General features: G+C 47.7%; 1 protein-coding gene across 1 annotated transcript in view; it reads right to left on the reverse strand.

The window, feature by feature from the left end:
- LOC147710136 (uncharacterized) overlaps positions 1 to 13,869 on the reverse strand; it is a 148,843-nt gene that overhangs the window by 48,726 nt on the left and 86,248 nt on the right. The window contains exon 3 of the mRNA XM_086920832.1: positions 865 to 1,539. Coding sequence (XP_086776958.1) covers positions 865 to 1,539 — 675 coding nt within the window. The remainder of the gene's footprint in view (positions 1 to 864; positions 1,540 to 13,869) is intronic.

Consider the following 13,869-nt stretch of genomic DNA (forward strand, 5'->3'; position numbering starts at 1 on the left):
CTCTTTATTGATGTATTGAACATAAGAGATAATTCAATTGCACAAAAAGATAGATAGATAGATAGATAGATAGATAGATAGATAGATAGATAGATAGATAGAAGGCTAGATAGAAGGATAGATGGATGGATGGATGGATGGATGGATGGATTGATGGATAGAAGGATGGATAGATAGATAGATAGATAGATAGATAGATAGATAGATAGAAGGCTAGATAGAAGGATAGATGGATGGATGGATGGATGGATGGATGGATGGATGGATTGATGGATAGAAGGATAGATAGATGGCTAGATAGAAGGATGGATGGATAGAAGGATGGATGGATGGATAGATAGATAGATAGATGGATGGATGGATGGATGGATGGATTGATGGATAGAAGGATAGATAGATAGATAGATGGCTAGATAGAAGGATTGATGGATAGAAGGATAGATAGATAGATAGATAGATAGATAGATAGATAGATAGATAGAAGGCTAGATGGATGTATGGATGGATGGATAGAAGGATGGATGGATAGAAGGATGGATGGATAGATAGATAGATAGATAGATAGATAGATAGATAGATAGATAGATGGATGGATAGATACAGACAGCTAGCTAGATAGATCTCCTAAGACAACAACCTGTAAGAGACACATCATCCAAGAAACAAGTTACCAGAGACATCTGTTGTCACTTACCTTAAGATACATTTCACCAGTGACCTATTTACCGGAGACACTTCTCCAGGACCTCCACCATGAAGAGACAGTCATGAAAGCAACGTACCCATATTAGACTGGTACCTAAATACCTGTGGAGGAGAGATCACCTTATCTCTAACTTTGCAAAATGAGGGACAAGAACTTACCGAGCAGCAGTGCAACATCTGTGGTCTGGTTAGGGCCCTCCAGATAAACCTTCCTCCCTTCCACAGAGGCCTTTGTTTCTTCTGAAATGTTCTGCTGCTGCACCAGTGGGGTCTTGAACCCCCTTCCTGAGGTCCTCATCCCTATCAGGGTGGCCCTCAGTTGTTCCAGGGAGGTCTTCCTGCCCGGCACGGATGACCTGAGCCCCTCAGGCTGGGTTCTCGGACGATCCAGAGGAGTCTTCAACGCTCCTACCAATGACTTGAGTCTTTCAGAGTGTGTCCTCTGGAGAGGCAGGTTGGTCTTATCACCTCCCATGGATGTGGTAAGCCCCTCCAGCTGTGGTCGCCGATGCTCGAGGCTGGCCTTCATACCTGCCACGGAGGTCTTGAGATCCTCCGGGTGGGTCCTCAGATGCTCGCGACTGGCCTTCATACCTGCCACGGAGGTCTTGAGATCCTCCGGGTGGGTCCTCAGATGCTCGCGACTGGCCTTCATACTTCCCACAGTTGTCTTGAGCCGTCCTGTTGGAGTCTTTACCTCCTCCACGTAGCCTGCCCATCCCACCCTAGATGTCTTGAGCCCCCCTGGCTGGGAGTCTTTGGAACTCTTCAGAAGGTTTCCGATGAGGTCAATCACCTTCTCCGGATCTGGGTCTTTGGGATTCTCCTTAGAAGCTATACGTACACAAAGGGTCAGGGAAAGAAAAGAGAAACCAGGTGTTATACATTTGTTAGACTCATGGAAAAATCCCCAAGAGTGAGCTCTGAATCATCCAAAAACTTTAAATACAGGACAAAGGTGAGATGTGTTGCTAGACTGACCAAGACTGCTAATAGATGCATGAGGCACCAAAGAAACAGGCCCTGCCAGGAGCTCAAGTGTTTGGTGCTAAACCTCAGCATGATGCCAGCTGAAATAGGTGACCACAAGCGGCTAGAGGGTCGACTTTGAACCTGGGGAACCGGGTTCGAGTCTCGGCAACGATGCTCAACATCCTGTGATTCTGGGCAAATCACGTAATCTCCCCGTGCCGAACAAAAAATGAATGTGTCCATCTGTAACGAAATTGGTGCTCATGTAAAGCGCTCTGATACCCTATTTCTCGGGTCTAGTTCTGGCTATATAAAACCCTATAAAAAATAAAAATAAAAAAGCACATCTCCTTACACCTTCATATGATTTGAATATGAAATGAAACACGCCCATACCAGAGCCGCACTCCCCACCATCAGGGTGCAAGGTGCGATAAAAGAAAAATACACAAAACCAGACAAGCAACTGCTTCCTTACCTACATCCCCCCACACCCTACACCTGTGGAGGCAACATTCTGAAAGACATCAATTCCATGACAGACAGACATCCTCACACCCCACTACAGACACACTCTGATTGCAAAGATTAAGACAACTTACTGTACCCTGTGTGAAGCAGACATACAATCTGTCAGGAAGTGGGGCTGGAGACACTGCTTACTGCTTAGTATAACCTATATATTCTAGAATAGTCTTATGTATGGTATAGTCTAACCTTGCATTTATAGAATTATATCGAGCATATATACGGAATCTAATGATCTGCAAAAAAACATTCAGTGGTGCTGGAAGCATTGCATTAGGTATACATGCTGTATCAAGGTTAGATATATTGGATGTATTATGGGTTTCTTATCTAATAGATTTATAGCCTTAAAAATGAATGCCTGAAAAATGTTTTCATCTTTTCATTTGATTTACAGCCTTGATAAAGAGTGTTCTCCTCAAAACACGTGTTGGCTGTTTCTGCAGACGTACCGATGATCTTTTAAAAAGTGTTGAATAATAGACCCTGAAATATACTCAAGGACTTGGTGGGATTTATTTAAGTTTGAGGCCATGACTTTTTGGATCAGGACCTCCTATGAGACGACCCGCTGGCAGGGCTGGCTGCTGCCGGTCACTGTCAGACCGTGGGGTGTATGTGGGGGGCGGGGCTCTGCCTGGCCCCAGACAGACACACTGGCATATCACGGTCAGGTCTTATTTATTTATTTGCTATTTTTAATAGGGTGGACATGACCCGAAGGCATCAGAGCACTTTACAACAGTAGAAAGATACAAGGGTACAGTAAGTTACAATAATTACCTTCAGACATATTGCATCAGTAGCTGTGGCCAGGACAAAAGTAGCCATTGGACAAGGGATGTACATGGTTCAAGCATCGATTAAGATGGTGGGGAAACACAGTGAAGGTAGTTTGTCTCCGGGATAGAGTACTTGGGGATGGTCGAGGGTGATTAACGCAGGTGTCAGTCAAATAGGAGGAGCTTGGGGTCTTTTTTGAAGGTGACTATGCAGGATGTTAGGTGAAGGGAGTGAGGTAAGGAGTTCCAGATTCCTGTGGCACTACTAGAGAATGACTGGCTCATGTACCGTTCTCGACTGAAGGTGGGAGTTCCAAGAGCAGGGGCCAGAGTCTAGACACTTCTGGAACCCTTATTTGCTCCAGAGATTTTCAGTTTCTCATTTAGAGAGGAGGGTGAAGAGGAGTGCATCACTCTGTGGGTAAAGCAGGCGGTTTTGAATTGGGCCCGAGGGAAACGACCCTAACAACGCGGTCAAAACACTGCAGTACATTTACATGGCTGCTTTTACAACGCAAGTCGTTACCACGACTTGCACTGGAGGGCGCTCTAGACTAAGGAATAGTGTGATTTACTATTCCAACTACTCCTACTGTATGTAGGCTGGAATTGGAATAGTAAGTCATACAATTCCTAAGTCCAGCGCCCTGCAGCGCAAGTCGTTGTAACGACTTGCGTTGTAAAAACAGCGATGTAATGTACCGCAATCTAAATGATCACGTTGTAACATCATACATCTGGGCCCGAGCTTCAATGGGAAGCTATTGGAGGGTTAGCAGGGCCAGGGACATGTGGTCACATTTCTTGAGACCTAAGAAGAAACGCACAGCTGCAGCCTGCAGTGTTGCCCTAAGTGGGCCACAATGAACGTTGCAAATGTCTGAGAGAAGGGCAATTCCACAGTATAGTCTTGAGAGGACGAGAGATTGCACCACTGTTTTGAGGTCTTGTGCCGCGATTAGTTGTCTGACACTCCACAGTTGCCTGATTTGGTGTCATGCGCATTTAGCTCTGGCTGTGATGCGGCTGTGGAGATTTAGATGATGGTCAAGTGTGATACCAAGGGATCTAGCACTCTGGACAATGGCAGGGCAGCCATGCAGGGCAGGAAGATTAGCCATCCATTCCTGTACTGGGAGTTTTGCTTTCGGAGGTGAGATCAAAAGAAATTCTGTTTAGTTGGGTTGAGTTTTAGATCATGGTTAGAAATCCAGTTTTGACTCTTTAGGAGCGGGGTTTAAAGGAGGGCAAGTTGTTTAGGGGAAGAAAGTTTCATGTATATTTGAGTGTCGTCAGCTTAGAGGTGGAAGAGAATCCCAGCATTTCTGAGACTCACACATGGTGGTTCTAGGTACAGGTTAAAGAGGGTCGGGGAGAGGATCAAGCCTTGAGGTACCACTTGATGTGCATTGCCTGGTCTCGGGAACGCGTTGCCCATTTTCATATTTTGAAGCAGTTGGTTAGGTAAGAGGAGAATCAATTGAGGGCTGTGCCTCCGCAGCCCGTGCGTTGTTCAAGACTGCGAAGGAGGTCCAGATGGTTGACATCAAATGGAGCGGACAAGTCCAGGAGGACCAGGAGGTAGGAGTTCCGGAGTCGAGGATTCTAAGGGAGTCGTCGATTATTTGTAGGATCACAGTTTCTGTACTGTGGAGCCAACCTAGGAGGTTGTTTGTTCGAATGTGTGAAGTAAGCTGGAAGCAAAGCAACTTTCAATGACTTTGCCTAAGAATGGAAGTGTGGTGACTGGGTGGTAGTTGTTCATGTTCTCTGGGTCGAGAGATTGTTTCCTAAAGAGATGAGAGACTTAACCCACTTTTAGTTGTTCTGGAAAAAGGCCCTGTTGAAGAGAGGAGTTGACCATGTTGGTCCATAGGTGGAGTAGGTGCGTGGCAAGAGATTTGCTGAGAGGCCCTGGAATGGCGTCCTGAGGGTGGTTCGAGGGTTTAACTTTGCAGATTATTCGCTGTTGGTCTCATTTGGAAATGGGTAGAAAGAGGACCACAAATGAAGTGCCTTGCACAGTAGTATCTCAGTTTCTTGAGGTTCACTGTTGTGTAGCAGGATATGAATGTCTCTGACTTTTCTATCAAAGAAATCCACAAGCTTGCTTCAGCGGGCCACTGTTGGCTCAAGAGCTGAAGTGGTGGGGGGGTTTGTAGTTTGTGCTAGAACCTCGAACAGGCGCTTTGGTCTGTTCTTTGCAGAATTCATGAGTGATCTGAAGTGAGAGGATTTGGCTCAAAGGATTCAGTCTTTGTACTGTTTTCACACTATCCGAAGCTTAGTCATATTCAGGCCAGAGGGTGCTAATCTCCATTCTTTCTCACACTTTCTGATAAGCTTTCTTTCTTCGTAAAGTTCTTTTGAGAACCAAGGATTGGAGGGTTATGGTGTAGATAATTTGCACTTCGGGGTGCCTATTTGTTGATCAGGGATTCCATGCAGGAGTTGTATTTGTCGGTGGCCTATTTAATGTCAGGGTGGGGTGTAATCGAGATTAGGGTAGGAATGGCCAAGGTGGCCCAAGGCTTCTGTGTCAAGTTTGAAAGTGTGTTAGTGTGGGGGCTCTGGCTGGCCCCGCACAGACACACCTGCACAGCTGGAGTGCTGCAGGTCCCCGCAGGTCTTGGTGTGTGTGTGGGGGGGGGTGGAGGCTCTGGTTGGCCCGCACAGACACAATGGCATGGCTAGTTGCGGTAGAGGACTGTCATGTCTTGGTGTGTGTGTGTGTGTGTGTGTGTGTGTGTGAAGAGAATGGGCAGGGGGCTCTGGCTCACCCTGCCCCTCACAGACACACTGGCATAGCCAGGCAAGTGCTGATACTCGGAGCTAAACACCTCTGGTTTATTGAATCAGAGCAGCCCGCCTCAGGCCTGCATCCATGAGTCACCGCTGGCAGCATCAAGCAGCGCCCACCAAGGCAGGCTCTGGCGTAGGACCTACAGGCACCGTGCCACATAACTGTTGGCAATATGCTGCCCCACCGTGGCAGGCTCGGGCGTGTAACCTTCAGGCACCCAGATGGAGGACCCTGTGCCATGTCTGAGAACCTACCCACCGACGAGCCCAAAGCTTCCAGTCTGGACATCCCTTCTCTCCCCAGCCCATCTGGCACCCTCCATCGGTACCTGCGCACTCTGGATAACAACAGTGTCTCAGCAGAGGCAGCAGCTGCCAACAACAAACTGGTGTGCTCTGTCCAAGGATGCACAGGGTGTCCCAGACACACCTTCTCCCTATCACCCAAACAACTGTAAACGGGTGTACGTACACCCTGTTTCATGAGGGCGCTTCCATGGTGTACCAGTCAGCCTAACACCCAAATAAATGTAAACAGGTGTGCGTACACGTACACTCTGCTTCAGGGGCGTGCTTTCAGGTTGCCCAGGAACCCTATCACTCAAACAACTGTAAACAGGTGTGCGCACAGGTAAACTCTGATTAAGGCCCACTTCATCCCCCCTCAACCCCCTCTACCCTGGCACCCATGACCTGTAGCTCTGAGGCAAGGTCTTTCGCACCTGGTGTCGGGGCCCTCTCCAAGTCAAGCGTTCAAGCCACAGAGGTTCGGGCAAGGGCCCCTTTCATTGATCACCTGACTGTAGCACATTCACCTGATTTCCATGCAGAGGCTTTGGATACGATTTCACCTGTGTTGAGCAGCAGCTGGCTGTTCTTCAGGGGGGTTTCATAACAGGGTGTATCACGTTGGCCTTGAATGCAAAAGTCCAAATGGGCATAGCAGAGGCACATGGGTCCTCCATTTTCCTACTCTTCCAGGTTCCCGTAAAGGTGTCATATGGCTTCAGGCATTAAATCCGGAGGTTTCTCAGGCAATTGCCACAAGTTTATGTTTCAACTGGCTAGAACCAGAGATCTGAATGGCCATTTTCTGCAGCATGTGTCCAAAAAATGTTGTTAAAACAATAAGTCTGGTTCTTTGAAGGCAGGTATTAGTCCCTCCATCCACCTCAAGAACACTCAGACTCTGAGTAATGGAATAAAACATACTTTCAAAAGGCCTGGGCAAACAAATGTAATGCATTTAGTCGCAGCTTCAGCCAGTTGATATCATTGAGAGTTTCAGAGGCTGAGGGGTTGCACCCCCATGCAATATGTTCACAGTTCAGGAGCAGGGTGAGGCAGAATTTGGGGCAGGTTAGCATACCTCAGAGGTGTATCTGTGGGTTAATGTATGTGTATCTCTGGTCTTACGGCTGTGTAGAGCCATTCTCATCTGGGCACTGCCTGTGTCTTGGGTTCTTCGGCCACCCCACCTCGGAGATATTTAGAGGTAAGTTCCCTGGTAAATTTTGCACTTATTTTGGTTCTCATTAAAAAGCGGGTTTTTTTCAAGGAGAAGAGATATATGTTAGGACCTAACTGCTTATAACATAGCACATTAAGGTGGGCAGTGTAAAATCTCAAGTTGCAACCGGGAGATTCCCCCATTAATGTCAGCAACTGTTCACATTGCTATCAGTTAAACAGCCAGGGGAGTCTGGGTGCAAACACCACAGATTAAAATGAACAGGCAACATTCCTGTAAGAAAGGAGGGATACATGGCAAGTACATGAGGACACTCTTGCTTAATGTCACATCGGATGGTTGAGCCTTTGCTATTATAGTAGGATAGTCACCAATGTGGAACAGGCTATTGGGTATGCCTTGCCAGGACATTGACACAGACGTCATCCGACCTGGAGCCTCTATAAAGGATAGATGCTGAGAACATGGACTGGGTACATTTGGCTCAAAAATCCCACTTCTCCAAGCAGCAGTGCGTCATGTTGTTGCCAGGTGTCTTTGAGTGACAGGCAGGTGCATTAAGGGAGCTGTATTAAGTAACAAGGTTACTTGCAGAGAGGCAGAGGGGTCCCAGCGGACCCACAAAAGGTGAGCTGCGGCAAAACATGAAACTGGGAATCTTAGATTATCATTGGTTTAATAATACGCAAGACTCTCTGGCTATGCGGGGTAGAAATGTTCCAACATGAATCACAAGGTGACAAGAAGGTAAGCCAAACTCAACTTGGATTCTGTGGGGGGCAATCAATCAACGAAGTGAACTAGGTCTTTAGCTGGATTAAGCATCAAGGGTCACAACTGGTCAGCAGGTAGTGTGTATCTGTGATCGGACTGCAGTTAAGAAGCCTGGTGGGCTGCGTGATTTGTCACTCCAAAAAGGGTGCGGTGGCTGCAATAGTGTGCACAATACAAACATTCCCTCAAATCAGATTTGACACCATTAATGTGTTCGCCATGGTTTAGCAATCAAAAAGGTCTGTGCAGTTGTATGGTTAAGTTCATCAAAGTATATGCACTTGGGCCTGAGGGCATGTCACAGGTTGCTTCAGTTATGCATAAAATTCCCGCCCTGATAGCTATAGTAGCTGTCATCTAACAAGTGTGCTGCTGTCTCAAAAGTTGGGGAAACAAGGTGTTAAAACACTAAAGAGCTACAATGTATTAAGAACATTTGGCATGTCATTGTTCATGAAAAGGCAGGTTTCTGTACAAATTGTTCCCCCCCCCCCCCGTCCCCACCCACTTGTCTGCTCCATGGTACACATTAGCAGAAGATGGGAAGTGCACAAATTGCGCTGGGAGGGGACATCCGCATGGCGTCGCAGCAGCTATATATCGCAGTCAGAAGGTGAAGGGCTGGAAGGCAATACAGTCATGTAATGAAGCAGACTATGGGAGGCAGGCGCGAGGCTATAGACACTACATTGGCCATATATGGGCATAAGGGTACAGTGCCAGGAACCCGCAGATAGTGGGGTTTTAGAAAAGGGTTGTGTAAGTTTGCCTTTCCAAAAAAGTGTCTGCTGCAACTCCAACGAGGGGGAGAAAGAAGGGTTAGATGCATTTATTAGAACACAGCTGCTTTCACATTTGGAAGGAGCAGGTAAATTTCGAGTGCTGGTGCGGTACACTGTGATCAGTTTGAACCCCCATTTATGAGAATAATCAAGTACTGGGTAAACAAGGGCTTAGTCAACCCCAAATGAAAGGCACAAATTGAACACAGTGCACAATGGATTGAATCAGACATAACCAGGGTTACGAAGAGCAGTAGTTTTGCATTCCCGTTTGGGTAAGAATTCTGGCTGGCGTGGTACTTCTGGACAGGAGGAGGCCGGCTGGCAGAGATAACGGTATGGTCTTGGCCACAAACAATAACTAGTTAAAAAAAAAATACAATATACCGTGGGCCTGGGAGGCGAACTCCTTTATGTTTTCCAGCGTATGATGAAATCAGTGGCCGGGCGGTGATGGGTAATGCACAACCCGGCAACACCTAACAATTAGGCCTGTATTGGCACAGTGCACCATACGGATTTCACCCTGAACTGCGGTTAAAGTAGAGAGTAGTTGCTTTAATTTCGGGCAGGCCGGCAAACCTTTTCAGTGGATGGGTAAATGAAGCTGTGGTTAAACAGAGCAGTAGTTCCCAATTTAAGTGGAGGCCAGCAAACCTGCCTAAGATGGGGTAAATAAGCCATGCGCCAGCAAACCAAGCAGGAGAGCTTGATCCAACTTTAATTCAGAATCAAATAAAATAAGAGGCGCTTGTAAATAAGGCATGGTTCCTTGAGTGGATACACTACAAGGTTTCCCCGACAGGGACGGGGACCACCTGCAGAGGTAGATGGGAAATGTCCAGCTAGAAGGACTGGTAACCACACGTTGCAGGAGGTTATGGAGTCTGCCAGGGTGGGTGGGGGCCCTGGATGTGACGGGGGCCACATCCAAGGCTGTGGCAGACTTACAAGGCGATCCTGAGCCTGGTTGGTATGCAGGGTACCCTTTCAGGAGCCCAGTAAGGGTGCATGGTGCCAAAATCCCAGGAGTCTTTACCGCAGGACCCTGGTTGAGAACAACGGTACCCCGCTAGTCTCTCGGGCGGTTGCAAGCCTGAGCAACCGGGGGCCACCTGGTTACGCTCCGCCCCTAAAAGGGCGTGAGTAAAAGTTATGGACCAGTGGTCCATGACATGTGAGGGGGATAACCCCCACACAAATGGCAGCACCGATTGGATTGACCACGGTGCAGCTGGCAAATCAGGTGGGCAGGGCCAGTTAGGTGAGTCACCGCTGCCTGACCTTGGATCACCCGGAAGTTAACCCACCAAGTTGGCATACTCCTTGCATGTAATAATCGTGCAGCAAACATTTCCCAACAAAAACTTGTGTGGACTCTATTATTTTGAGCAGCACAACTATTTACTGCTAAGCCGTGCGCGTGCACGACAGATGGTTGCAGAAGGTCACACTTCTTAACCTCTCTCTGGGGACGGGCCAGCTCTCTTTGGGATGTAAGGTAATCTCCTCACTGGACCCACGAAACAAGACAGATTGAATAGATCCAACAGACATCCCCTTCTTTTGTGGAGTATATGCAAACAAGGTCCTCGTGGTGTCAGAGGGTGAGCCGGGACTCTGTGTCTACTTCCTTACACACGAATGAGCTGCTAGTCGTACCTGAGCCTGGAGGTGAATGTTGTGATCGCTGAGCCATCATGCACCCCCGGGAGGGTGGGATATTGAAGTTTTGTTTCAGTGGCACATGGCTGTTCAGGGGGTAACGTGTCTGTGGCTGGGCTGAGGGAAGGGCTCTGCCTACACCAGGGCTTTAAGTGGGATGAAAAAACTGGGGGGGGGGGTCTCTCAAAGGGGCGTGGTCAGTGTAATTAGGGGCGTGGCTTTAAATCACTTACGCAAAAAATCTGTGCTTAGCTAGTATGCCGCCCGACTTGTATTTTGCTGTTTCTGTCATTGCATCCAGATATTTGATACAAGTAACATCATACCTACATTAAGTAAGGGATATTGGCTTTGTCAATGGTTATTACTTGCATAAGATAAATAAGCTGCAACTATGACTTGTATATAAGATTGACAAAGCTTCCAAATAAATCCCTGGTGACCCTACCACAATGTTACTGTTCCTGAGTTTCAGAAAGAGAAGGGACATCCAGAAAGAAAATGACTCTTAAAGGATTTCCCTTCCCCCACAACGCTCCCCTGGCATAACGTCATGCTGTAACTTCTCCACTACTGAGAAGTGAGCAGCGTGAGCAGCGCATTATGTGCCTGGTGCTGTCTCGAAACGGGTCTCTATCAGGCTTTGTTTTGCGCTCTGGCACTTTTTTCGAGACTGCAGTGACAGCAAACAGCTGTCACTGCAGTCTGGGATAAAAACGGGCTGCCTGTGTCAGGGCTCAAAACAGAGCCCGAAAGAGACCCGTTTCGAGGCCCCCAGAAAAAAACTGCCGTGCTCAGACCCCTTGAGACCCGGCCCACTTAAAGCCCGGGCCTACACTGTCCACGAACTGCACCTACTGACGGCACTATTTCACTGCACAATCATCTACCCACCAGCTCACCACCCACACTAACCCCTACACAAGTCCCTGCGTCCTGCCCCACCACAGCCTACACCGCCATAATTACCACCACACAAGCTTTATACCCCACACCAGTATCTGTGCTCTACAGCCTACACCGGAGACCCCACACCCTACTCCCCACTCAACGGCATCTGCAGACCTACAAGCCCTGGTGTGATTCCCTCAGTGTGAGCCGGGGTGCGGAGAGCAGGAGTGAGACGATCTCCTTGGGAAGTTTGTACCACCAGAGTGGAGACCCAGTGGACGTGACAGCAGCCTACTCTGTGTAGGAGTCCCAGCGCACCCTAGTGGTCGCTGTGTGATAATTTCTCTTCATCGAGTTGTGTGAAGGGTGCTGATACCCTGTAACGCACTGTGGCACCATGTGAGCTGGCAGACGTGTCTTTGTCACGTACAATACACCACCACCTGCACACTAGAGCCATCAATTACACCATCTATGGCCTAAATCACTAGCACTCTACATCATCACATACACCCCTACCTACACCTCAATACATTCACCACATACTTCTTAGAGTACCATAGCCTATCCACCTACACTTTACGGGGCAGATTTACAAACCTCATGTGACACTTTTGCGATGCCGTAGCATCAATTTTTGTGGCGCAACAGCTGCTTACAAAATGCGGCCGATTTACGACGTGACGCATCTAGGGAGATGTGTCACGTTGTGAAGACCTGAGTCACATTATACCTGTGTCAAGTATAATGTATGCAGGGTGGGCGTTCATACACAGTAAAGCCTCGTAAAAGTGACTCACTGAAATCTACAAGATTTCACTGTGTCACTTCTAGGACCCCACTGTGTATAAACCTTATGCCTGCTTGAAGCATAAGGAGTGACGCAGCATAGTGAGAGTAGGCCTCAACATGCATTGCATTGCTGGAGTTGCGTCGTGCTTGCGACACAACTCAAGCAATGCATTACTTTTGTGCCAACTGACACATCTGTCAATCCTTGCACCATGGTTTCGCTGGCTGGCACAGGGATACTGACGCATCTCTACAGATGTGTCAGCTTCTTGTAAATCTGCCCTTTTTTGACCTGACCGCATAGACTGAACAACCGCGGCACCCTACGCGGCCACATACATCTTCCACTCTACATCACTCCCTACAGTCTGCTCCACCATGTCCACTGCATACAACTAGTGGAGTCTGGTACATTCCTCTCTGCAGGCGGCATTGGTAGCATGTTGGCCGTGTTATGCTTGTAATACAGAGTTCCGGTCAAATGATGCCATCCACCTCGTGACAGAGTTTTTTCATATGCGGATAGAAAATAGTGAGTTGGCGAGCGAGATTTGGTGTCTTCTAGTGTGGTTTTCGGTCGCTAGGAAGGCATCCTGTGAGATCTCTGCAAAGCGGGCGGTCGAGACTGTTTGCGGTCCGAAGCTGCCCTTCAAGTAGAAAGTCTAGTTGAGTAGCAGCAAAATCAAGACAGTCGTGAAGCCGCGCCCTCTGCTGCACCGCGCGGTGCCGTATGCACAGATTGTTCAGTGCGGAACGCGCTACTGGCCTAAAAAAGCTGCGCGAATGGCCGGATGTGCATTTTTCCAACTGTTCGCAGATTTCCATGAAGTCTTATTGATTTCTTTTGTAACTCCACAGAATTCCATCTAATAAAACTCTGCAAGTTCCACCCAGGTCAACTTACAACTTACACCTCCAACATTCTACATGACATAGCCCATAACACACATCCACCTTCCACCACTTATGCTTTATAACCACTGCATCATGGGTACTCACAAGCATCTCCCCGGGGACCACAACGTTTGGTCTATGGCGAGACAGAGGGCCGCACTGATGCCAGCGGGGGGTAGGGGAAACAAAGCATGTATACCTAGTGGCTGTATTTACAACTGAAGGTGTTCCTAAAGTTAAGGGCCTAGCTAATTCCTTTCCCTAACTGCAATTAACCTTTAAATAAGTGATTAATGTATATATATATTTTTCCCATGTTAGTGCTAAGCCGTTTAAATAGCAGCCCAGTGCTGCTGCTGCCCAGGGGGCTGCATGTACCCGTCAGGAGGGCCGCATGCGGTCACTGGACTGTACTATGAGTATCACTGCACTACACTATAAACAATTTCTACAATTTTAACAAAAAATATATAAAAATACAGAAAAAAGCATACATCACATAAATACTTAAATATGAAATATTTTATTTAATTCACAAACAAATAAATATGTAATAGATATTTTAACCCCTTCGATGCTGATGACGAGCTGAGCTCGTCATGTAACGCGGTATTTTGAAAAACGCCGCACACAGCGGGAAAAGCCGCTGCAGCGATGCGGTTAATTTGAAGGTTAGGGCTCTCTAAAATATGGATTAGTTTCTAAAAGACAAAGCAGTGAGCTAGACTCTGGGATGTCACTTTGTCTTTTTTGCTGCTGGTGCAGGCCCGCTCTCCAACAGCACGCGCCAGCGCTGCTTCCATGGGGGGCC

This window comes from Lissotriton vulgaris, chromosome 5 (genome assembly GCF_964263255.1).
Source record: "Lissotriton vulgaris chromosome 5, aLisVul1.2, whole genome shotgun sequence".
Taxonomy (NCBI): Eukaryota; Metazoa; Chordata; class Amphibia; order Caudata; family Salamandridae; genus Lissotriton; species Lissotriton vulgaris.